Source organism: Rhineura floridana, chromosome 1 (genome assembly GCF_030035675.1).
Source record: "Rhineura floridana isolate rRhiFlo1 chromosome 1, rRhiFlo1.hap2, whole genome shotgun sequence".
NCBI lineage: Eukaryota > Metazoa > Chordata > Lepidosauria > Squamata > Rhineuridae > Rhineura > Rhineura floridana.
Window position 1 is genome coordinate 177,061,214 of NC_084480.1, and position 26,362 is coordinate 177,087,575.

At 44.8% G+C, this 26,362-nt stretch overlaps 1 protein-coding gene across 8 annotated transcripts in view; it reads left to right on the forward strand.

The window, feature by feature from the left end:
* The window catches only part of CFAP61 (cilia and flagella associated protein 61), a 194,728-nt gene that overhangs the window by 42,052 nt on the left and 126,314 nt on the right, over positions 1-26,362 (forward strand). For all 8 annotated transcript variants that reach the window (XR_009758262.1, XM_061587847.1, XM_061587810.1 and 5 more), the window contains 5 exons: positions 14,027-14,094; positions 17,900-17,992; positions 21,099-21,298; positions 22,985-23,024; positions 25,301-25,440. Coding sequence is in view for 7 of the 8 variants with exons in the window: in XM_061587847.1 (XP_061443831.1) it covers positions 14,027-14,094; positions 17,900-17,992; positions 21,099-21,298; positions 22,985-23,024; positions 25,301-25,440 (541 nt within the window). In the remaining variant the exon portion in view is untranslated. The remainder of the gene's footprint in view (positions 1-14,026; positions 14,095-17,899; positions 17,993-21,098; positions 21,299-22,984; positions 23,025-25,300; positions 25,441-26,362) is intronic.

The window sequence follows — 26,362 nt, forward strand, 5'->3', positions numbered from 1 at the left end:
GGGGAATCTATGCACGTAGCAGTTTTATTCTGGTTCTATCTGGTGGATAGGCTTTGTGTTCTTTGAAGGGGGCATTGCTGTGAGGGGACATGATGTGACTATCATGAAGGGACCCTGCACTTCTGAACTTGCCACAGCGCCAATGCCCAGCAGAGGGAACAAGATCACGAAGCAAAAACAGCAGGATTTAATCCCCACTCATCAGCTGAATGGGAATTAAAACCCTGTGTGAAAGCGCCCTTTGAAGCAGATCACCTGTGTTAGTTACTTCAAGAGGGTTTTTGCAAAGACTGTAAAACAACTCCTGTGCTCCTGTTTTTTCAAACGGGAGTGCGAGGGCTGTCTTATAGTGTTCTCCAAGTCTTTCCCTTCCCTCATTAAGTTCCTGACATTGTGGACGAGAGGGGGGAGAGACTTGGAAAAGCGTTTGCAAGTCTCCTCCTCTCCTTCTTCAAGTCCTCCATGTTGGGAGCTTAATGGGGGAAGACTTGGAAAAGCCATTCCTTTTCCCCAGGTAGCATGCCATCATGTGGGTTATAGTGCCACCTAGTGTCTGAAGGCAAGAATGCAAAGGAGTCAAGACCCTAGCTGCTCCTTCCAGTCCTACTCCAGTTCATTCTTGCCTTCGTCCAAGGCTGATCTCTTTATCTTTACTGTAGTGAGATGGTGCAGGAAGGGAGAGAAGGAAGCCAGTGGGGTTTCAAAACACCAGCAACAAGCACTGGCTTCCTTCTTTCCCTTCCCTTGCAGGGCTCCCAAGCATCTCCTGCTGCTGTGTGAAGAGTTTCTTTCTCACATAGCAGCAGTGGGTGCTTGGACACCCCACAATGGATTTTGACAAGTGGCAGCCTCTTACCTGGCATTGCTCAGGAATTCTGAGAAACCAAGAAATCAGTGCAGTTTTGAAATGAGCGGTTAAAATCAGTATAGTTTTGAAAGGTTCAGTCTTCAATCTTGATTCAAAATGGCATCCAGTTGTAGCCTAACACAGACGAAAGCCTTTTCCTTGATCTCAGGAGCCATTATGCAAAATTTGGTTATGATAGTTTAAGAGGTGGCCAAACACATAGCGAACAAACAACTTTCCAAAACATATAGTAGATTTTATAAATATCTATCATACCTCTCTTTTTTATCTTTTTTCATAAACTAAAATTTCCTAAATGCTTTGGTCTACTTAGAGGGGAGATACTCCCAATTTCTTGATCGTTTAACTGTTGTTTCTGTACCTTTTCCAGCTATGTGATGTCCTTTTTGAGACAGGATGACCAGAACTCTGTACTTAATATTCCAAATGCAGCAGTGTCATAGATTCCTGTAAAGGCATTACAATAATGGTAGTTTTCTTTCCAGCCCTTTTTTTAATAATTCCGAAGACAGAATTTGCCATTTTCACAGCTGCCACATGTTGAATAAATGTTTTCATTGAGTTATCCACACACACACACCATTTCTTTCTTGGTTAATCACTGCCAGTTCAGCCCCCATCAATATATATGTGAATTAGGATTTCCCCCCATTCACTACCAACCCCCAGTGTGCATCACTTCACCATGGCTTATCTTGCACCTCATTTGCCCTTTTTGTTGTCTTTTGTCCATTCGCCTTGGGTTTCCACCATTTTGAATTATTTATTTATTTAAACAAAAGTATTCTTCCAGATGGATCCAAGGGTGGTTTATAGCACACTCAATAAAGCACAATTAAATGCAAATAAATAGCAAGGCAACAATTTAAAACCACAGAAGCAAGAACAGATAGTACAAAATAAAATAGCAGCAGCAGACACGAAACAGTCCATAATTCAAGACCTTGGACAATGTAAATTGTTTCACCAAAGGCCAGGGTGAACAGATGTGTTGGCCTGGAAATGAAAGCCCAGTAGTGTAGAGGCCAGCCGCAGCTCCAGGCAGAGGGAATTCCAGTCAAGTTGCCTTACCAAGAAGGCCCTGAATCTGGTGTCCTGGCAAACTTGGGCACCTCTCTGCTCACCCCTGTCTCCAGAGCAACAGATAGAGTTCAGAGTTGTGATCCAACAACCAAGGAAGCCCTGCTCCATATTCGAGTGAATCTTGTCTTGCAAAGTCCACAGGCAGGATCAGAAGCGTCCCTCCTGTGGCGTGCTGGATTCAACATGTGTAGCACTTTATAAAAGTCAGCCCCAGTTCCTTAAATCATGCCTGGCAGGTAACTGGCAGCCAGTGCAACTGATGGTCCTCACATTGTTGGCAACTCATACGTAAGTAGATACGTAGTGCACTGGAGTATTCAATTGTTGAGGTACCCAAAACTCGTCAAAGCAGGTCCATATACTCCAGTTGTTCATTCCTACTAGTTAGTGGAAAAGCAGCCTTCTAGCAGCCAATGAGGCCACTCTGTGAAGATATAAAAAGTATACAATGTTTCAGGGGAGGTAATGATTAAAGCCTCTTCCCACATTTGCTTATTGCACTTGAGCCATAGCTATCGTCCCAGACGTTGAGGCCTTGATGCAACCTGCAAACAGGTCTATCTAGCCCTTTGCTATTCACTCTCATCAGTTTGATGAAGACTAGTCCCTGAAGCACTTCCTTTCTTTTCTCTTTCCAGGACTACAAAGTCCTTGTTGAAAATGGGCTGGATGGAGTGCAAGCTTGCCTAATTGTGTGTGTCTTTCTAGAAGCTGAAAGCAGCGTCTGAAGCCATATTTTATCTAACCTTGACTTGGCAAAAGCATAAACTCTTGCTCAGACTGAATGCTTTCACTTTGTTCTCAACTGTTCATTGAGTTTTAACTGTTCCACAGTTAAATCTGGGCTAGGTGCCCAGGCAGATTCATCATTAGATGGTTTAAGAGAAAGGAAGAGGGATTCTGGGCTTTTCTCAGTAATTTTTTAAGCAAGCCCTGACACTTCTGAAGACTCTTCCCTTGTGCCTCCTTCATTCCTTTCCACAGTACTGGCAACGCTCTCCCCAAGATCTGTACCCCACTCCTCGTCCTCTGCCTCTTACCAGAGGTTATCCTTGGGGCCCATAACACTGAGGCACACAGTGCACCCCATCACACCCTGCAAGCACTACAAGCAGACACACAAGCCCCTGCACCCCTCCCAAGCACAGGCAGCACACACAGTGATATGTAAAAAGACAGTTTATTGAAAGCAACCTACCAGATACATGGAGTCCCAGCACCAACAGAGACAGTGGGTGGGTGGGAAACACACACAGGTCCCCCAAAACACAGGAGTATGCCCACAGGGGTGTCTGGGGTGGGGACAGACCTGAGGACAGGAAGCCAGTGCCCCCTTCTCCCCCACTTTCTCCCTCTTAAGGGTAGCAGTGGTGGCACTGCCACCACTCACTGAAATCCCCACTTTCCTGTGTTCCCCTCTTGTCTGGACGCCACAGCCAGCACCATTCCCCTCATCACTTGGATCAGGGCACGGAGGAGAGGAGCACCACACACATTTCTGCTGCCTTCTCAGCCATGTCCTGGAGAATCTGAAGAACACTCTGGTGGAGGGTCTCTGATTGGCCATAGGTGATGACTGTGCCACCGTCCGCAGCACCCTGAACATTCCATTGGGGGGAGCGGTCTGCAGGGCACGTGTTGCTGGCACCTGATCCAGTCAAGGTATTGTCTTCCCCCCCATAGCTCCTCATCGTCTTGCTGCTGGTCAGGCCACTCCCCCCTCTGTCAGGGGGGTCACCACCATCATCCCTCGGGGCCTCAGCAGAAGTGGCCCTTGCAGGGGCAGTAAAGAGGGGTGGCGCTGAGAGGGCTAGCTGCCCAATACGGGTGGGGTGGGGTCTCATTTCCTATACCCCCGTGCATCTCCACGGGGTGGTTTGGCTATTCTTAGGCATCTTTCAGCCCCCCTCCCCATTGGGTTCCCTGGACCTGTCATGGCTATGGGTGACCTAGGGGTGCGGGGCTGCCCCCCTACTCCAGCTGCCAGTTGTTTTGCTGGGTGGCAGCTGACTTGTTGCCATATGTGTGTGCGGCAACCTTGTAGTCTGTCTCAGGACCACACTTCCCACAGGTACCTGCTGGTGCTGTGTGTTTTCCAGCAAAGGTTCCTGGGAGTTGTGGTCTAGGGATGAAGTCCTGTGCTGCTACATGTGCACCCCTGGTGTTGGATACCTGCCCTTCCCAGCTGTTGCTAATCCATAAATAAACATGGCAACTGTTAGCGGCAAAACATTTCAGCTTTATTGCACTCATTATGGAATGGAGCTTCCCTCGCATCAAGGGAGGAACGAGGTGGTTCACCCTGGCTGCGGGGCCGCCATCCAATTCGGACAGGGAACCTCCATGGGGGGCACTGCTCTGGGTGCCTCGGACCCTGTGGACAGAGGAGGGGGGAACAACTACAACATAATGGTGCAGAGTTAGGGATGGTCAGTAACTGCACAGGGAGCAGGAGTAGGGCCATGGGGGGCTTATATCGGGGTCTGGCTTGGCACATGTAAGCTAACTCCCAGCCATCATGGGAGCGTGGAGGGTCATGCCTGGGGTGACCTGGGGCCCATTGGTGTGCTGCTAGTGGTGGCATTGTCTGCCAGAACACCCTGAAGTCAGATACGAACAAGGAACTGTGCTTTTCTTTAGTAGTTTTAATAGAAGGTTTTGGTTCAGAGCACTTTGTGAATCACCTTACAGGTTACACAGGATTCAGCATCACTACTAGGAGAGATTAGATGCAACTTTACTGCGCTAAGATGTTGCAGCAAGTAGACACACCCCTCACCCAGCTTAAGTAAGGATGGGCAGGCACCTTTCTTGCGTGATCTAAGTGTCTCTGTGGAGAACACGCAAGCACCCAAGCGCTCCTCCTCACAGGGGCCGTTGGGGGGTGTTGATCTTGCCAGCACAACCACCTCCATGTGGTGCTCTGCATCAGCAGGTCCCTCCTTGCCAGGGGGGGGCTGCACTGGAGTGGCGGCAAAGTGGGCATGGGAAGAGGATGATTGTCGGGTGGGGTGGCAACTTCCTGACTGGATTAGGTCTCCTCGTGGGTAAATAGAGCTATAGGAGCGGAGCTGTCACTGGTCATTGCTAGAGAGTTCTCAGAGTCGTGTGCGTCAGTCAGCCCGACTTTGGAGCTGTCATCCCATTCAAAGACCTCCTCCTCTGCAATCTTGCAGCTGTACCTCCATTCTGCTGGGCTCATGACATCATCCCCCCTCCATGCTGATCCTCCCCCACCCCAGAGGCTTGGGTTTACCCAGGTAGCATTCATAGCATTCTCTCACCAACTCCAGCACATGGATGTTTGGTGCTGCTTCCCAGGATCTCTTCTCCAGTCCAAACCCCTTCTAGTAGATCCGGTACTGCAGCTTCCCTCAACACTGTCAGGAGTTGAGAATCTATTCCACCTCATATTGCCTGTCGACCAGTACGGGAGCAGGGGATGATTTGGGTGTCCGGTACGGATGTGGTGGTTCTTCAGGGGTTAACAAGGAGCAGTAGAATACTGGATGGATTCTCATGGTGGCAGGCAAGCGCAAGCGGTACACGACTGGGTTGATCTGCTCCTCTGCTTTGAAGGGCCCCACCTGCCAGGCTTCTAGCTTCTAGCGGGAAGCAGTCGGTGGTAAATATCACATGGAAAGCCACACTCTATCCCCCACCTGTATTTCAGGACCAGGTTGGCGATGTTTGTCGGTGACCCACTTGTAGACAGCCTTGGCTCTTGCTAGCTTCTCTTGTTGCATCTGCTGCATCGTCTGCAGTTCTTGCACATATTCCACAGCAGCTGGGACAGCCAGAGCAGAGTTTGGATTGTGAAAGGCGCAAGGGTAGTATCTGTAACTGGCGAAAAAAGGAGTCTGTTGGGTAGAGGCATGCACCAAATGGTTGTAGGCAAACTCCGTGAGAGGTAGCTAGGACACCCAGATGTCCTGCTGATAATTGACATAGCAGAGAAGATACTGCTCCAGGGTGGCATTGACCTTCTCATCTGCCCATCCATCTGGGGATGGTGGGCAGAAGACAGCTGTAGCTCAATCTGTAGCAGCTGCAGCAAGGCACACACAAAAACAGAAGTAAATTGGGGTCCCTGGTCCAAGACCAAGCTGTTTGGGAGCCCTTGTGTCCAAAAAATGTGTTTGATGAATAGTTGAGCAGTCTCCTTGGCAATATAGGGTCACCATAAGTCAGAATCGACTTGAAGGCAGTCCATTTTTTTCTCCTTGGCAATAGTTAAGCTGGAACACGGGATGAAATGGGTCATTTTGCTGAAAGCATCAACTACCACCAGAATGTGGTATTTCCCTGGGAAGGGGGTAGATCTGTGACAAAGTCCAGTGTCACCATTCTCCAAGGCCTTTTGGTGTGGGCAGAGGCTCTGACAGCCCGGCTTGTCGCCCGGGGGCATGCTTGACCCTTGTGCACATGGGGCAAGACTGCACATACCTCTCAACGTCATGCTTTAGTTTGGGCCACCAAAAGTCCCGTGTGACAGCCTGCAGAGTCTTAAACACCCCAAATCATCCCACAGTTGGGGTGTCGTGGTACTGGCATAGGAACTTGGCCTGAAACTCTCAGAGGGGCACGCATAAGGCCTTGTAATGATAGAGCAGCCCCCCCGTCCAGGACAAGCCTGGAGCCCGGTCCTGAGGGGGCTCTTGTTGCTCCCGGATCTTGTCTTGGGCAAACAGATCTTGCGCCTGAGCTATGCTGCTCTTCAGTCCAGGAGTCTGGATAGACCACCTCTACCATCTTGTCCAAGTAGATGATGTGACACAGAGGTGAGTCTGGCCAAGGCTCGTTGTACTCTGGCTTGCGAGAGAGTGCATCTGCTCTATGGGTTGGGGTGTGGGGGACATAGGTGATCTTGAAGTGGAACCTGGCGAAGAATTCAGACCAGGGCACTTAATGCTGGTTCAATTTGTGGGCTGTCTGGAGGCTTTTGAGGTACTGGTGATCAGTACGGACCTCTACTATGTGCTGCTGCTCCTTCAAGGAAATGCCACCAGGTTTCAAACACATCTTGGATGGCAAGTAGCTCCTTCTCCTAGACTGTGTAGTTCTGTTCAGAGTCAGTCACCTTCTGGAAGAAGGATGCACAAGGATGTAGTCCCCCCTTTCTTTGAGGGCTGTAACAACATCGCTCCAATGGATACACCTGAGGCATCCATTTCCACCACAAAAAGTCAGTGAGGGTCGGCATGCTGCAGAACTGGTTCAGAGGAGAACAATAGCTTTAGATGCTCAAAGGCCTGTTGGGCTGCCTTGGTCCATTGAACGGAGCCAGAGCCCTTAAGCCAGTCTGTTAGTGGAGCAGTCATGTTAGAGAAGGCAGTAATGAACCGTCTATAGTAATTGGCGAACCCCAGGAAGCGCTGTAGGTCCTTTTTAGTTTTGGGAGTGACAGGAGAGCATGCAACGCACCTTCCCTGGGTCCCTCTCTACCCCTGTAGGAGAAATACAAAAGCCTAAAAAGTCTAGAGTGGTTAGATTGAACCCATACTTCTCCAAATTGGCTTACAGGTGGTGCTCAGTCTCTACAGCACGGCCCTCACATGTGCCTTGTGCTGCTCTGGGGATTCAGAGTAAATTGTCATCTAAAGAGACAATCATAAAGCGATCTAGGTAGTCCCGAAAATGTCATTCATAAAATTCTGGAAGACTGCTAGCGCATTCAGTAGTCCAAAGGGCATGAAATGGTACTCGAAATGGCCATACCGCATCTTGAGAGCTGTTTTCCACTCATTTGTTCCCCAGATCCTGTCCAGGTTATAGGCCTCCCGCAAGTCCAACTTGGTATAGATTGTTGCCATTCGCAGCCACTCCAGCATTTTGTTAATTAGGGGGAGTGGGTAGCTGTTGGGGATGGTAATTTTATTCAGTTCCCGGTAGTCATGGCAGGGGCAGAGTTCTCCGCTCTTCTTCTTGACGAATAGCAAGGGGGCCCCGGGTGGAGACTTTGTTGGATGAACTTCCACTTCAAATTGACATCGAGGAAGTCCCTTAGAGCAGCCAGCTCTGGCTCAGACAGTGAGTAGATGTGGCCAAAGGGAGCAAGTCCATGGTACAGTCATATGGCCGATGGGGGGGGGCAACTGGTTCGCCTCCTTCTTGTCAAACACATCGTAGTAATCCTGGTACTTCACAGGCAAAGTAGCTGGTGGAGCAGGGGCAGGGTGGCTACTGCCACCACAGCCTCAGCAGGCTGACAGTGCCATTTGCAATAGTCCAATTGAAATGTTGCAGAGGCTTCCCCTCAGGAGATTGTAGGGTTGTGTTGCGTCAGCCAGATCATCCCCAAGATCACTGGGAAATGTGGCAAGGTGGTCAGGTAAAATGATAGCTGTTCCTAGTATCCAGGCACCTCCACTTGTAGTCCCATGGTTGCCTGTGTGATGGCCCCTGATGCTAGGGGCTATCCATCAGTGGCCTCTACAGCTAGAGGTGTCTTAAGCATCATAATGGGAACATTGTGTTGCTTGGCAAAGCCTAAGTCTATAAAGTTGCTGGACGCTCCAGAATCCACCATAGCAAGTACTTGGATGCTTTGCCCTGACAGCAGATACAGGTGGATCGGCAGATGCAAGACCAGCCTTGGCAGGGCAGGAATGTTGTGAGGTCCTTGGCTTATAGTCGATCCCAGCTCGAGGACCTCAAGTAGACTGAAAAACGAAAGCCACTTTCAGCGAGTCATTGGGGAAGTCTGACTGCCACACTCTGCTGTATAGCTCGCACTGCATGATGAATGTCACAAACTGATCCCGCTTTCTGGTATATCGGAGGGGGAATCCAACAGGTGTCTTGACACGAGGCACAGACATCGGCTGAGCTTGAGCAGCCCCTGTTGCAAGGCTGTCACTTTGTTTCCAAGCTGGGTCACTTGGAGTTGCAGGTTCTGGTTCTCCACACGAAGGGTCTGGGTTTTGGCTTGCAGTTTCTGGAGCTCGGCTATCATGGATTCTAGGGTGCACTGATAGCCTTTCTCCATCCCGCTGCTTGCTTCCATCTCACTCATGGGGTCATTGGGTAGAGGAGGCGGTTACTACAACAGACTGTCCTGCCCACACACCCTGAAGTCAGACACGAACAAGGAACTATACTTTTCTTTAGCGGTTTTAATAAAAGGTTTCGGTTCAGAGCACTTTGTGAATCACCTTACAGGTTACACAGGATTCAGCATCACTACTAGGAGAGATTAGACATGACTTTACTGCACTAAGATGTTGTTGCAGCAAGTAGACACGCCCTCTCACTCAGCTTAAGTAAGGATGGGCGAGCACCCTACTTGTGTGAACTGTCACTGTAGAGAATGCATGTACACCCAAGCGCTCCTCCTCAGAGAGGCTGTTGGGGCGCATTGATCTTGCTGGCGGAACCACCTCCATGTGTGAGGTGAAGGTGGCCACTCTGCATCAGCAGATCCCTCCCCATCAGAGGGAGGGGACTGCACTGGGGCGGTGGCAAAGTGGTCATGGAAAGAGGACAATCATTGGGCAGGGTGGCAACTGCCTGACTGGGTTGGGCCTTCTCATGAGTAACCGGAATGATAGGGGTGGAGCTGTCACTGTCCATGGTGAGAGAGTTCTCAGAGTTCTGCACACCAGAAGCACTCCAGACTTTGGAGCTGTCATCCCATTCAAAGTCCTCCTCCTCTGCCATCTTGCCACTCCACCTCTGTTCTGCTGGGCTCATTACAGGTGTCCTGGTCCTACAGTCTGCTTGCCTGGCATCCAGGAGTGTCTCCTGCAAAGTGAACCACATAGGGAGTGAATGGGGAAGGAGGTGGTTACCTGGAAGTGTTACCTGCTTACCTGTGGCCACCTGTGACATCCTCTAGGGTTGCAGCTGTTTGTGCTGCTGCCTCCGTGGCGGTGTGTCTGCAGGTGAAATGGACAGCAGAAAGGCAACATGGTCTAGTGATTGCAGGAGCTTCTGCGCGAATTTGCAGCCTTTGCAGCCATGGTGCCGGATCCCCTGTGGAGTGGTACCAGTGCACAGAGTGCCCAGGGCTGGGGGTGTGGTTGGGGGCCTTCCCCCAGTGGGGGTCAGTATGAATGAGATACAAGGTGCAGCTGGGAGGTATGTGTCTGTTTGAAGGGCTGGGGTGGCTTCTACAGGAGTGGGGTGTTTGAAGCTGCCTCCAGCCTTCCCTGTAGGGGATAGGGAGGAAGGTACCCTTTTCTTGACTGGCCTTGTTTCCAGGCTCCTTTGCTGATTTCCCTAGAGGGTGTTTCCTGCTGTAGGTGGCTCTCCAAGGTGCTGCTGCTGCTGCTGTGTACCTGTTGGGGATGGAAGCTTGGAATAGAGGTTTTAGCATGAGTGCACTGTTTGTTCCCCATTTCTGGGAGGTGGATGTTGTTGGGAAAGTGTTCAGAGTGTCTAGTGTTTGTGGAGTGTGTTCCCTGAGTGCAAAGTGCCTTTTGCTAGAGTGCCCTGATCCCCCGTACCAATTGCAAAGCCCAAACATGGGGAGGGTGACTGACAGCATGCCATGCTGCAGGTGTCAAGGTGTCGAGTGAGGTGTGGCTCAAGTGTGTTTGGTTTATATCTTGCTGCTGCAGGAGCACAATAGGCTGGGGGTTATGCCAGCTCCGGCAAGCTCTTTTAGAGAGATGAGGGCAGGACTGGCAGGTGAGACAGGGTCTGATCTGTGAGGATTGGGACCTCCTTATTGACTTCCATTGTGGAAGTCAATTGTTTTAGAAACTATTTTTTACTGAGACTACCCTTTCTCTTAACTGAATTTACGCTGGGACTGGGGGCCACCAGACTCAGCTGAATGTGTTTCGAATGCATCGTATATCCCCCTTCCCCTCGGTTCCACTGCTGACACACACATTCCTGGGATGACCCTTCTTTGGCACTTACACCAGCAAGATTTACACCAGTCTCAGCTGCGCCAGCCGCATCAGGATAGCAGGAATTTTCCTGGCTGCGCTGGTATGCGGGATTCTCCTCAGCTTGGCATAAATACCTACAGGATTGTGCCCTAAGCTCTTGGAACATAGATCTGCAAGTAAATGTTTTTATTTATTTATTTATATCCCATCCTTCCCCCCAGTAGGAGCCTAACTTCTACTGTATAATTTCTAATACCTGCTTTTGTGGTTACACAATTTTGTGTAGCTTTGAAATGTGGGGACATGTTCTGTGTTTAAGTTAACCCATACAAAACTTTACACCAGCAGAGAATGCTACCATTACATTTAATGATTGGTTTGACAAATGCTGTTTCATAAATTTGCTTTTACGAATAATGATGCTTTCATAAAGCTTCCATAAAAAAATATTAAGCTGATTAACTTGCAATAAGTTATTATTATTATTTTTCTTTGAAAATGTAATAATAAAAAACCCATTTTAAAGCCATGTGGATGTAAGTGGTATATTTCACAATAATTATAGTAATTTGGTTGTTGCTCTGTATAGAATAGGAAATTAGTAGTTAGAGAATTTCTGATAGAGGAGGAATTATTCTAGGGATTGTTGTAGCTTTCACAATGAATTGACTTGTTCAGCCAGCCTGCTGATTTTCCTCTCCAGTATTAATTCATCTCTTCATATTATGTTGTTTAAGGTCTTTTTAAAATATGTATATAGTTAAAATATAGGTTATTTCCCTCCAGTATTTATGCTTGGCATCTCTAAACCACAGTAATTAAGCAATATTTAAATTGATGATGATGGATGATAAACATCATGCTTATATGAAGTTCTGAAGCTCCAATTAATTTTCATGTAAAATGAAATCCCATTTGATTAAAAAATGTTCTTTGGCAGTTATGTACACTGATTCACCCAGAATAGTTAGAACGGGTTGTGGTAAGGGCACCCTTAATTCTTCTAGTTGGGGTAAACTTTCTTCTTGCTGTTAGTATTTCTAATTGTCTGCTTATGCTTCTAGTCCTTAAGGCTGCAATTCTAACCCCATTTATCTGAGAGTAAGCCCCAGTGAATTTAGTAGGATTTACTTCAGAGCAGACATGGTTAGGACTGCAGCTTAAGTGATTAGAGATAGGGTTAACAGCATCGTCTACCTTGGGAAGGCTTTTCTGTGGCCCTCCTATGTTGGGATTTTGCTGCCATATTGTTTTGCTTGCTAATTGATCTATATTATTCTATTGAACTCCACTGTATATTTTGTTTTAACATTCACTGCTTTGGGAGATTTGGAGTAAAAAAGCAGCATATAAATACATTGTAATCATAATAATTAAGCAGGAGAGCATCCTAGTTCTGTAGTGAATTACAGGAACTGAAGTCCCATCAGTTTCTTTAGGATGTACACATCTTGGTTGCTAAAGATATCCATTTGGGTACCTATGAAGAAATTATTTATTGCAACATCAGTCAAAGCTGTCACTCAGGAGATGCAAGATAGCAAATGTTCTCCAATGACTGGACCTCCACTGTTTCATTCTCTAAGAACCTTTCCACAAATTACATCCTTCACCTTATGCTAAACTGCATGTGACATTACATTCAAATACAGGTAAAGCCCCTGCCTTTTTTTAAAAAAAGGAAACCTCACTCAGGGAAAGGAGAATTTAGAGCAGAAAATGAATGTCAGGAAAAGAAGAATGGCAATGGTTAGGTGTCTTAACCTTCATGCAGACCCAGCAAAAAAATCACAATGTCTGTCTTTGGGATATATTTCTACCCCAGTGAGATTTCCAATGGATGGATGGGATAACTTTGTCCCCCAGAGACCATTTTTTCTGTGTTGTCAGCACAAGTGTGTCTGACAATACCAAAGAACCATGAGCCCAAAAACACTTATTCAGAGGAGGTAGAATTTTTCAGAGTTGGCTTCTTCCCCATGCATATTGAGTAAACAACACAATTTGCTCCCAAACTGCTTTTTGCTGGGGTATATTTAGAGCCCAGTGGTTTTTTGTTTCCAGAAGGAAAACAGTAAGTGATACCTGGCTGAAATTTCAGTACATTGTAGAGGTGACAGTTTGTGACAGTGTATTAGAGGTGCAACCCTGTAATAATAATAATAATAATAATAATAATAATAAAACAACTTTATTTCTACCCCGCCCTTTTTCCAATAGGACTCAGAGCGGCTTACAACTAAAAACAACACCATTAAAACATACAAAGTATACAATTAAAAATAGAATTAAACTTTGAGAAAAATTAAAACCATAAAATATAGGTTAAAAACAGTGGACAATTTAAAATAATAAAATCATATAATGTAAGCACCAAACCTATGACCCTGTAGGTCTATTCATATATAAATTACACAATAAATGTGCACCTGAAACAGAAATTTGCCCCCGGGAATTTTTGCTGGAGTATATTTGGACTCCAGTGGTATTGTTTCCAGAAATAAATCAGTAAGTGATAACTGCCTGAAATGTGGGGATGTTGTACAGGTGACAGTTTGTGACAACCTCCTAGAAGGACATCCCTGCAGGTCTACTCATGTGTACATTACTCAGTGAAAAGTGCACCTGAGGCCCAGAAGTCTGCATGATGACAGAAGGAAAGATGCAATAGAGAAACTGATCATATAGTTTTGGCTATACTAAGACACCATATAAGTGAAGAGAGCAAGATGGGACAAGGAGACTAGGAAAGACTTTGGTATTACCTACGGTGCTTACAGCAACAGGAGCTTTTTGATGCAAAGGGCTTCAGAACATTGGCTTGCATTGCTCTTTAAAGCAGTCATTTCAGTATCTGATGGTGGGGGGAATACTAAAAGTTAAACTGTACTATTACCATGCCTCAAACTAGGGAGATAAACTTCACTGCCAACATGCAGATCAGGGATGGGGAGCCCGTAGCCCACCAGATGTTGTTGGACTAAAATTCCCACCATCCCTAATCACTGGCCATGCTGGTTAGGACTGGTTGGAGTCCAGCATTATCTGGAGGGCCACAGGTTCCCCATCCCTGCTGTTCAAAACTTGATATATGTATCACACTCAATATAAAAACTCAGCTCATATACCTATATTTGGAACTGTTTAATACAGCTTTACATTTCATTATTGAGCCCATTATCAATTGCTTTATTTTATTCTTTTTACTCTCTCTTCTCTTCCTGCCTCCATTCAGGTGATGAAATCGTTAGTGTAACAAGTCAAAAAGAAGTAGCTACTGATACACAAGATGCAGATGTAGAGGTAAATATGGCAAATAATCCCTGTACTCAAAAGCAAGTGCCCTTCCTGGTGCAACAGATGGTGACTTTAAAAATCATGAAACACCAAGTCTCAGATGGTCATTGGTCCAACACACAGAGCAGGGCATACCCTTGATCTAGTCTTTGCTTCGTGTGGGGAAGGTGGTGGTCTGGAAATTGATGGGATGGCTATCACCCCATTGTCATGATCAGACCACTTCCTGGTGAGGTTTGATCTTGTAGTGGCAATTCTTCCCTGCAGGAGTGGGGGACCAGTTAGGATGGTCCGCCCCCCAAAACTGATGGAATCTGATAGATTCCTGAACGTCTGGGGGATTTTCCGGTGGATAGAGCAGGTGATCCTGTTGAGGCCCTAGTCTCACCATGTGTCCCGTTCAGAGTGGGAACCATGAGGCTGAGACGCAGGTGTAATTAATTCTTATTTTATTAAAGTAATGGATACATCAAAAGCAGTGCATTTCATAGAGAACACTAAACTAACGGAATTCCCTAGCTGCACTCTAGACTTGCTCTGCAACATAGAAAGAAAGTTGACTCAGCAGCTCCTCCCCTGGAGCTGTAGGCTTAAGTAGGGAAAGTTTGTGATCTTAATCTCTGACTCCTTCTCAAGTCCTGCCTCTGACCAGTCTGTTTCTCACAACGCCGAGCACGGGGTGATGGGGGCGTGCGTCCAATGGCTCATCCGAAAGGGCCTCGACAACAGGCTCGAGGTCAGGGGGAGGAAGCTCTCCTGGCACATCCTGTGAACTGCTGGGCAGAGGGGAAGGGAGCGTGCCCTCCTGAGTAGCTTCCAATGGCTCTGCATCTTGGTCTGGGGGTGGGGCACGCCCCTCTTTGGAGAGCGTGCCATCTGTGGGAACTGAACCTGGGTCAGACTCACTCCCACGTCCCAAGTCCTGCGGAGATGCAACAACTCCTGGATCTACTGCTCTTTCTGACAGCTGGGGAACTTGAAACTCATGCCTTCCTCCTCCCTCGCCCTCACGGAGGAACTGAGGCTCAACACCATGGAGTAGTAAGACTCGTAGGGCCATTGACACGATTGCTTTTGAGGACCCTCTCCAGTGCCATGGAGCCTGCTTTGCTCCTTTATACTGAGAAGCTGCTGTCGATGAAATGGACCAGGCGAGGGCTAGAGCATAAGTGGCGTAAATCTTGCTCCGGAGCAGACCGAGCACCTGTTTGGGCTCACAATCAGGCCTACCATATTGCAGTGGGGGCACCAAAGAGAACCTACTTTGCTGCCTCCGTTACATCCTCAAGGAACCACCTGGATGAGTTGTTCCATGTCATTCAGAGGTTGGTCACTCCTGACCAGGGGGATGGACCTCTGGAGCACACGGTGTCCTGCTGTAACTGTCTGGCTAAACACTTTGAGGACAAAGTTGCTCGGCTTTGCAATGATTTAGCTGCTACTGTTGTGGCAGTGCCAGCAGAGGTGTCCAGCGTTGAACCCAGTGTTGTGGGATCAGTTCCAGTTAATGCAGCCTGATGATGTGGACAAGATGCTTGCAATAATGCGCCTGACCACCTGCTCATTAGATCCTTGTCCATCCTGGCATATTAAAGCTAGCAGGAGTGGGGTGACTGAATGGGTCACAGTGTACAAACAAAATAGCAGTGTACAAACATTTTTATAAATAAATAAATGATGCCGCCTTTTGGAAATTAAGGATGGAAAATATACATTATTTTAAAAAAAACCATTTTTAACAAAATATACAAATTTAGCTCTCATAGAAACCATTCAAGGAACTGTGACAATATACACTAAGTACAAGCAAAACATAACTGATCACTTTTGAGTCCACTTCATCTCCAGAAGAGCGAATTAGTTACTGCTTACATGATATGAGTGGACATAAATTTAACTCCAGCTGGTTTGTGTCCATTGTTAGCTCTGCATTTCAGAAGATCAAGTATATTTTCCATGATGATAGAGAAAGTAAGGTACCTGGGTCCTGATGCCAGAGTCTCCAGTTCAAGATCCTTGGCACCTTTAAAAAGTCTGAAGTAGGTCAACAAAGAATGAAGATGGCTTGAGAAACAGAGAGGGGAGGAGACAAGGGCAGGGGACCTAGCTAAGCTGAAGAAGTATTGCTCCCACAGAAAGCAGGGTTGAAGAGGAATGGCATGGAACTAGGGATGGGGCAGAAGTTCAATCCACATTTAAAGGTGAGCATGCTTGTTTTGCACTTTGTAAAACAATATGCAAACCCAAACACAGCCATCCTTCAAAATTCACATTTCTCTGAATTTTGCAGTGCAGTTCTCCAGCCATGAAATGGGTACAAAAATGCATATAATAGGATAAAGTGTGCAAAAATGCATATATTAAAGAAAACAACATACAAAAACATTATATGAGGGGAAATTGCTTTGCAGAATATGTATATTAGGGAAACTTACGTACATAAATGTGTATAGTAGGAGAAATCTGCATTATAATACTGATGAAATTTCATAGTCTTGGGGCAGAATTTTCTGGTAATTGCAGGCAGAGAGGAAATTGCTAAAAATTGCCTCCCTCTTCCCGTTCTGCTGATGGTTTCCTTCTGTCAGCAGACACCATTGGATACCACCCACTGGGTTACATCAAAATGTCTGTTTCACTGGGAGTGTTCTTTGTGTGACTGAATCTACCCCATTGTCATCTTACTGTTACCATGATCCCAGCCAGTCAGGGACCATGGTGCCATTCTAATCACATCACAGTGCTATGTCGGTGATCAGATTTGGCTATGTAATGATGTCACAAAGCCAATTTGGAGAGCTGATCATTGCTCACACTGACTGATTCCTGAGAAGTAAGCACTGAACACTTTCTTCTTGTTTTTAATCCCCTGCCCCATCACTGAAAGAAGGAATCCTTTTTGCAGGGAGTGAAAGTTTTGTGAAAAGTACCTGCTCTTTTAACTCATCACTAGATATGCACATGCCATATTCACTTAGCTTTCCCTCTTTCCAGTGTGACTTAAGAAGTGAACTGGATGGATTGTGGCCTAAATTTTGCATTAGATATGCTTACTAAGGAATGTGTTACACTGGACAAACATGATAACCTCTTTTCATGACTGAGAGCCCATTAACACGTCTTTTTATCTTCTACCAGTTGATGAATGTATGAACAGCTTCCATAAAGTATTTTGTATTTAGGTTGATATGAAACACTTGTTGATCCTACAACATAATTCATGCTGTCTTTCCCTGATACTAACCAAGGCAAAGATCTGGAAAACCTTACTGTTTGTACTGTTTATGCTTTGCATGTCAGCATGAGATTGAATTACACATATATCTTCAACTAAACCAGAGTTCTTCCCTCCCTGCTTTTTTTCTTTTTGCAAAAATACCAGAAACCTATCTCTATCCATAGTTTCCTAAAGGATGTACGATATTTATCAGTATTTATTTATAACTGTGTGACCAAAGCATATTATTTAATTGCCATTATTATTACCTTAATAAGGTAATTGTCACCATCTATACTTTTCTGCATTTAATTTCCGTCTGACCTCACTGTTTGCAATCCTCCGCCCCCCAAAAAGTGTGTGTGTGTGTGTGTATTCCTGCCACTTAGGATAACACACATTAGCTTGTACCATAATTACCTTGTTAGTCTTTAAGGTACCACAAGACTGTTGGTTTTGCCCAAGAAACTAACATGGCTACCTACACCTCTGGAAATTATTTAAAACCTTGTTACTGATTGTTGCAAGATATACAGAGATGTACACATGGTGTTTACCAATACATTCCATATTTTTTTATTTGTATTTCTATAGCAGGCTAGCAGAGTTGGAAGCATCCGTTCTCAAATTTCAAATGCTAGTACAAACGTTAGTAAAAACAGAAGTATTCAGAGTAAAACGTCAGAGGTAAGACCCATTGAAATTAATATTTTCCAGTCTTGGTGATGTTTTTTTTTTAAAATGTTCTCTCTGCTTCTGGACTTATCATCATTAGTTCATAGCACAGGAGACTCTTCAGTGCTGGCTGGCAATCAGGATTATAGGGAACTGGTATTAGAGCCAGAGTATCTGATTTCAGATTACCATGGACATTGTAGTTCAGGCTAGAATGCTACAGAATAGCTGTGATGGTTCTTTAATAAAATGTACTGGAATTTATTTCTAACTAAAAGGCTAAAGATCATACGACTTAACCTCTTCCAGTCCTGCTTACCTTTGGAGTAACAAAACCAGCTTACTTATATCAGTCCTATGTTGATGGATGTCACAGATTCACACACAGCTCTTAGTAATAAAATACTTGTTCGATATCCACAACACAACTCTGAACACTCACAAACAATATTGTACCAACTAAGTCCAATATTGGAAGTCTAACAGTGCAATCTTATATACATGTCTACTTGGAAATAGGCCCCCAAGGGTTCAGTGGGTCTTACTTCCAGGAAAGTGGATCTAGAATTGTAGCTTAATACAACTAACAGCAATCATCCTATTACTTAACTGAGTTGGATCCTGAGGATTCCAAAACAATTAGAAGTAAAGCTGACATAGATCTATGTACGTATTTCTTACGTAATAGAAGTTGCTCTCCAATCTACCTCTTGCCTTTCTGCTTTATTATAGGAAGAGTAATTTATTTGGAGCATTTTGCTATGACTTTTGGATAGCAAAGATTTTGAAGGATCCAGGGTCAAAACTAAGAAATGATCAAAAATAAGATTTTATTAGGAAAATAGACATAAGGTGTTTTAAAAGAGACACAAAATAGTACTCTAACTGTAACACTGATTTATCAAGATGTGTTAAATGCTATAAGCCAGAGTATAATTCTTAACCAATAGTGGGCGGTGTACTGGGGTGATGACACTCACATGGCCTTTTGACAGTTGTTTAGATTTTGAGGTGTGCTCACACATTTTCACCTGCCGTGATGAGTGTGATAAAGCTCAGCCTTCCTCTCAACTTTGGAGCTGCGAAATGGGTGAGAATTATCCTGGGAGTTATGCAGCAATCCCCATCCCTCCAATGTTGAGAAGAAGTCAAGGGCTTGTTTGGCCTCTGCACAGCTGAGGTATCTGTAGCACATCTGGCCACACAGCAGCCAAATCAGCAGGGGCCTGACAACCACCATTTTTCAGGAAAGGGCTCTGTTCCCAGTTTGTGCACTGCATGTCTCCACCACAAGCCCTGTAAAATATGATGGGGAGACGTGACTGAAAACACATGGTAAACAGACGCCTGAGAAAAGTTGGTGCTTGGACATGGCATGTAAGATATTCTCAATCGTTATCCCTTTATTTCAGCCTTGTGGTCCAGCAGTTGCTTGACTACTTTCATAATCCCCGTTTATGTTGTTCCATGTCCCTTCAAAGGCTACTTCTTTCTTTTCAAGAAACTGGCCTTTTATACCTGACTTCTTGATATAATTTTCTGTCCTCCTGGTCTTGCTTTTCCAGTTTTTCATTTCAGAGATTTTCTTTTCTATCCACCTTTTTGGTTGCTCACATTTACAGATGAATGTGTGGTCTCATGGATTCACAAAGGTACCAAGTGTACCATTTGTGCCAGCTGCAACTGTCTGTACCAGCACACTAGATTTCCTCGCATGTGACTAGACTATCATGTCCTCTTCATATTGGGTGATATTGTGTTGGGTATTATACATAATTTGTAATTTGTTTCCTTGGGTTCTGCTGAATTCATTGCACATATTTTATAGTATTTTGACTGAACTGGATTAGTTCTGAATCTTGCTTTGAACATATGGGGAGATAATCAGATTAAACCCTGGAAGAAACTGTCTTGCTTTCAAATGTAGTGCCAGTTCATCACTGTGACCATGTTTGGCATCTTTTCTTCTTTAGTGTCCGGATTTGTATTCATCATAACTTAATTCTCCTTTCTATCCTCATCTAATTTTAAGTGATGATTTCCCACTAATCTTTTCAGTTTGTGTAGCATTAATATAAGCAATCTAGCCTGATGTAATGTTCTCACATTTCATGTTCAAACAGATGCTGCATGCTTCAAAGTTATTGTATAAATCTCTATCTCTTTTAACACCATGTCTCACTTCTGGAGTAGTTAGCATGGCTCTTACTTGTGACCAAAAGCAGCCCTTTCCCCCCCTTCCATATTTCAACTGATTTCCTGTGATATGAGTTTGCAAAGAATTCAAATAGATTGGCATTTTGTAAAGATATTACTTCTTAGAAATTATATTTAGGGTGTAATGTTATACTGAAGAAAGTGGAAGCCCTGTCCCAGCAGCAGGATGCCAGGTACACTGCCATCATGACAGCTACATTGGTGGCACCCCTCAGATTTGCTGGTGGAGTCATCCCACCATGTGGTATATGAAGAGATGCTTAGTCACTGGTTATTTTTCCTCTGAAATTACCCCTTTCAGGCTGCCTTCCTCTTGGGAAGGGAGGGGAAGTAACTTGCAGAGTGGGTGATTTTTTTAAAGGAAAAATGGCCAGTAAAGAGAGGGCTATACTTGCTCCTCACTCCCCATTCCTCTGCTCCTGATCCTAGCCTCAAGCAGCAATCAGGGGAAAGTTATACTGAAACTCTGAACAATATGTGGCTTACACCACATTTTCTGCAATCAATACGGCAGTAAGGGTTGTATTACTACATAGCACCAAGTTGCTGGTTCTGTCAGCTGATCATTCCCCCTGCTCATCCCCCTGTGCGCTCCCCAGATCTGTTCTGGGTTTCCCCCTATCCCTCTAGAGCAGATTTTGGGATGGCATGGGGCACACACGGGGGGGGGGAAGAGGAGGGAGGTTCTGTTGCACTAGCACTAATCCTTTCACTAGTGCAGTTATTTAGTTGAATGTTGCCCTGAGTATTTAAACCAAACCAATATTATACTACTGTATAAAACGTTTTAGAGTTGGGTACAACCTCATAAGCCTTTTTATTTTCTTTATGATGTTGTAAGACACTATTATAAAACTGGGTTTTATAAGGGTTTTTGTTTTTTCATTGCTTCTTACTGCAGAGAGGGAGAACACTTCCTAGTTCTTCATTAGAACTGCCAGAAACCATCAATTTAGACAGAAGCAGAAGCAAGGATTTGAATGCCGCAGAGACACTGTCCTCTCTCACTCCGGAGACAGAGTCTTTCCGTCCCCTGTACAGAGGAGCAGTAAATGCTTTTTGTATACAGCTCTTTTGTATTGATGAGAAACATGAAACAAGGCAAGTACAGTAAAGAATCTGAATATTTGATTTTAAAGGCAACAATGAGGATATATTTTTATATTCTTGATTTCTTAAGTATTTACTGACTTTTGTTTATTTAAAGAATTTATATCCTGCCTTTCAAAACTGTCAGGGGGTTCTAAGATTTAAACTAGCTAATCAGTTATGATGAAAAAGAACAAAGGAGCAATCAAAATTTATAGCAAACCCCCCCCCCCAAAATGTTGCTGTTGTCTGAAGAACAAATATTCCTTTTCCCCCCAATTTAAAATGCACCGAAATCTTAGGAGAATATAAAGTGTTTTAATTGGCATCGAAACCTAAGTGGGCTCTTGACAAATATAGCTGGAGAGGGAGTTCCAAAATAGCTGCCTTGAGGAACCATCATACTTCTGAATTTTCTGAAAGTGGATCTTCTAAAGTAAAAGTTCTGCAGATGATAATGTATGGGTAGAGCCCTACTCCAGGCCATTTGAGAGTTTTACAATGCAGTCCCAACCCAAATAGGCTAGCTGCGATAGGTTTATGTAATATTGTAATGCCTTTATACAAATCTATGGTGAGACCACAGTTATAGTTCTGGTCACCACACCTCAAAAAAGGGTATTGTAGAGCTGAAAAATGTACAGAAAGGGGCAACCAAATGGATCCAAGGGACTGGAACAACTTTCCAATGAGGAAAGTTTACAGTGTTTGGGTGCTTTAGCTTAGAAAAATGGTGAGTAAGTGGGAACATGTTAAAGGTATATAACACTATGCATAGTATAGAGAAAGTGTATATGGAGTTTTTCTTCCTAAGATCATCCAGTGAAGTTGAAGAGTGGGAGATTCAGGGCTGACAAAAGGAAGTACTGCTTTACAGTGCATAGTTAAACTATGGAGTTTGCTCCCACAAGATGTAGTTATGGCCACCAACTTGGATGGCTTTCAAAGAGTATTAAAAAAATTCATGGAAGAAGGCTACCAGTACTCATGATGGCTATATATTACTTCCATTATCAGAGGCAGCAGCTGGGGAGCACCAAAGGGAGAGTGCTATTGCACTCATGTCCTGTGTTACACTTCACAGTGGGGAGGTCTCCTGCAGCTTTGAGGCAGAGAGAATCTCCTTATTCCTCGCCTGTCCATGCCTGACTGTGGTCCTGTTGGAAGTCCCAGACACTGTGGATATTTCCTTCAGCTGTCCCTTCAAATGCTGTCTCCTTCTTCCCCCACCCCTCAAGCCCACACCTTCCTCCAAGGGTCTGTGTTTCATCTCTGCGCTGGGAGAGGAGGCGTGCCCTTCAGCCTGAACTTGGTTTCCAGGGAAGTTTCCTGCAAGTACTCACAGAGGCATGAGCTGATGACAGATGCCTCCTCACATCCTGCTTGGTGGCTTCTGTAGTTATCTAGTAACTGTGAGAACAGAATGCTGGACTAGATGGGCTTTGGGTTTGATCCAGCAGTGCTCTTATGGTTTCAAAACTGGGGGCAGAGCTAGCAGCACAGCCCCGCTCCTCCTTCAGCACTTGCATAAGGCTTATGTCTAGCTTGAGGTGGTATATTATGTAGTTCAACCCTACATTCAAGAAATAAAAAAAATCTCTTTGCAGTTTAAGAATGTTTTCCAGAGAAGTGGAGGTGAGGCAGAATTAAAATAAATATTGCACAATAATGCCAAGATATTTATAAATTTATTTGCAGGTCATTGGATTTCATGAATTTTGTTTTCAACCTTTTCCCAGTAAGTATGTGCAATATAGTTACATTTTAAAAGCCTTTGTTTTGTAAATTAATGAATAGAAATCAGTTTACCAGGCATTGTACTTGTTGTATTGAACCAAATTCCTTTTTTGTGGGGGGGATGGCTGGATGATTTTAAGGGCTACTGTGAGGATTTGCTGATGTGCATGTTGGAAGGATTGCAGCAGAACTCAGCAGAGTATAAAGGATATTGATCCAAGGATATTGGATGTCAGACAGAGGAAGGGAATTTAAAAAGCACCCATTCCCCTTCTCTTCCTCCCTGGCTTAGCTTCTAGGCATCCAGCTAAACTTCAAGGGAATCTTTGCTGATCTCTAACCCTTAAATATTACCTCCCAGTTATCACCCACTTCCAGTTTCTTTTCCAGTTCCTTTATGACTGCTATCTCCCAGAAGACCAGGGAATATATTGTATTACCTGGAGTAAGCCCCATGCCACTCTGAATACACAAAGTCTGACACAGAGGCTTTTCTGTGCATGCAAGAATTCCAGGCTTCTGTGGGGGTTGTTATACTTATTTTAAAATATATATGTATTCTTCTTTTATTTCCAAAAGCTCAATGCAACTTACAACAAATCCATAAATATATAATCAGTTTTCAAATAAAAATATAAACTGTGATGCTTGCAGAATAAAACTTGAAAATATATGAGTAGCACTGCATAACAATGCAATATCTGGGGTGAATAGCCCAGTGTTATCTGGCTTCCTTCAGCTACTCAACACAATGGGGATGGGAGGTATCTGTTTGAATATCCATGAACTCCTTTTAATAAAGGTATCTGGTTGGCTGGAAATATTTCAAGAGGGAGGAAACTGTTATGTTACAAGGGGAAGAAACTTGGGGGATTGGTTAAATCATTGTCACATGCTGTAACTGTACTCTGTAAAAGATATGTGCATACCACACCTCTATGCAGTCCCTTCCAGACTTTCTGGGGGGACTGACCCTGCATAAGTTTGTAGAAATAAAGGCCTACCTTTTTGCTTTAAGCCTGTGTCATTGATTACTTAAAGGACCCCCAGCAAAAGATCCCAAGGAGAAAGAATTCTCCAACACCACATCCATATTGTAAAGCAGGGGTGGGTGTCGTGTCCCACAACCCAGGGACTATGCACTGTGCAATGATGGCACAGTTCATAGGAGGAAATGGCTGCAGCTTCATCCTTGGGGAAGAACTGTCCAAACCTCCTTCAGGATCCTTCCAATGGGATAGTATAGCCCTATCATCCTCCTCAGATTCAAAGAAGTAATCTTCCACAGTACCCCTATCTTCCCAGCCCCGCCAGAACCCAACACTGCAAAATTAGGCAAGGGCCCTTTAACAGCCAGTCAGTTCTTTTGGGAGTTGGAACTTAATACACTACAGGTCCAGTTGGATTTAGTGTTTGCAGAGACAGCTGTAAGGGTTGGGAAGCTCTCCAATGCCCTGCAGGTGCTTTGAGGTCCTGAAAGGACACTGCCAGTTTTCTTTTGCGAGCTTCAAGGTCTCACAGAACAGGACTGTTGGGAACCTTTGGACTCCAACTTCCATCATCCCCAGCAAGCATGGCTAATGGTCAGGGATGATGAGAGTTATAGTCCAGCTACATCCAGAGCAGGGGTGGGAACTTTTTCAGCCCGGCGAGCCAGATCCTTAGCTCCCTACCCCTGGCAGGCAACTTTGGCATGTGGTTGGGGCTGCTCACCTGTCAATCACCTACATCACCATAACATCAGTGGACCAGTTTTTCCATTCCCCCAATTTTTCCAGTTTCCCCAAGCTGTGCTGCAAAGGATGATTCAAGACAATTCAAGCAGGTTGCCAATCAAGGCTGTCTTCAAGCTCCACTTTCAGCAGGGATCAGCCAGACTCTGGATAATTTCACAGTGGATTGAGCTCTAGAGAATAAAGTATTAGCCATATATGAAACTAATGTATGAAAATGAATGAATCTATATATTACATTGAGTTCTTTCATGCATTATGGCTTGGATTCAGAGAGGTGCTTGCGCAACAAGATGGTGGGCTTTGATTCCTCCTGCTTCCCCTCCTGCTGCAGCTTCCTGCATGAATCCATCCCATGCCATACTGGAGTGTTCCCTGACCTTCAGGAACTTTAACAAAGAGGAGATGGGAACACCTGCTCATACTTCGTTTGATCCCATCTTGTATGTTGCATACAAAATTGTCTTTTCCCATGTTTCTCTATTTCCTTAAACATCTTATATATTATTTTTGTGAACTAGTGTAGCATATTATTTCTTTTCAGGACAAAGATTTCTGCATTATCTCAGTTCCCCATATGGCGCCTGAATTTTATCTGATCCAAAACTTTGTCCGGATTATTCCCTTTAGCAACTGTACACTGGATCAGGAGCTCTATGTGTTTCACCGTTCAGGATTGCTCAAGTTAGTGACACATTTTGCTACTACATCAACAATTCTCAAAGAACTGATGCTCAGTAGCTCATTTTAATTTGAAATTAATTGTTTAGATAATCCTTTTGTGAACTTGATGTGAAGATGATGATGTATACAAGAAACCTTTAGTTGGATTTAGAACTGTCCAGAAAGCCGCTGCATAGATGTGCTAGACTTGGGCAAATGCACAAGGAATGTCTTTTCCTTTCAAGCCCTCTTTCCTTGCCACACCCTTCTGATGTACTGCCCAAGCCTCTTTTGAAAAAAGTGTGTAAGCAATTTTAATTCATGTGCAGTTCTTGTGTTTCTTTAAATGAAAATGATAGCATGCTACATCGGAATGTATTGGTTTAGTTCAAGTGTAGCTTCTGCCTTATGCCTCAGAGTCAAGGTCTAGGGCAGATGTGGGGAACCATTGGGGCCAGGGGTCAAATGAAGCCTTCAAGGCCTCTCTATCCAGCCCTCAGGACTCTCACTTGGCCATGTCCCCTCCCATGGTCACATCCTCACTGATCCTGCTGCGCAGTTCCCTCAACTGCTTTTGCCTGGTTGGAATGCAACCTTGAACTATGGAAGGTGTGGGGAACCTCTGACCCTCCAGATGTTGCTGAACTACAACTCCTATCAGCCCCAGCAAGCATGGCCAATGGCTAGGAATGATGGGAGTTGTAGTTCAGCAACATCTGGAGGGCCAAAGATTTCTCACACTGGAACCGTGATAGTGTCTTTTGCTTCCTAGGCTAAAGAGGGATGTATATAGAAGCAGCACCTCTGGTTTTTTTGTGGCTGGATTTAGTCTTCTGTACAAAGATAAGAATCACATACATTAACCCACTCACTTTTTGCACTGACCCCATCTACACCACCCCAGGAAGTGTCCTATGAGGGAGTGCGACTCTCAGGCTGAAAG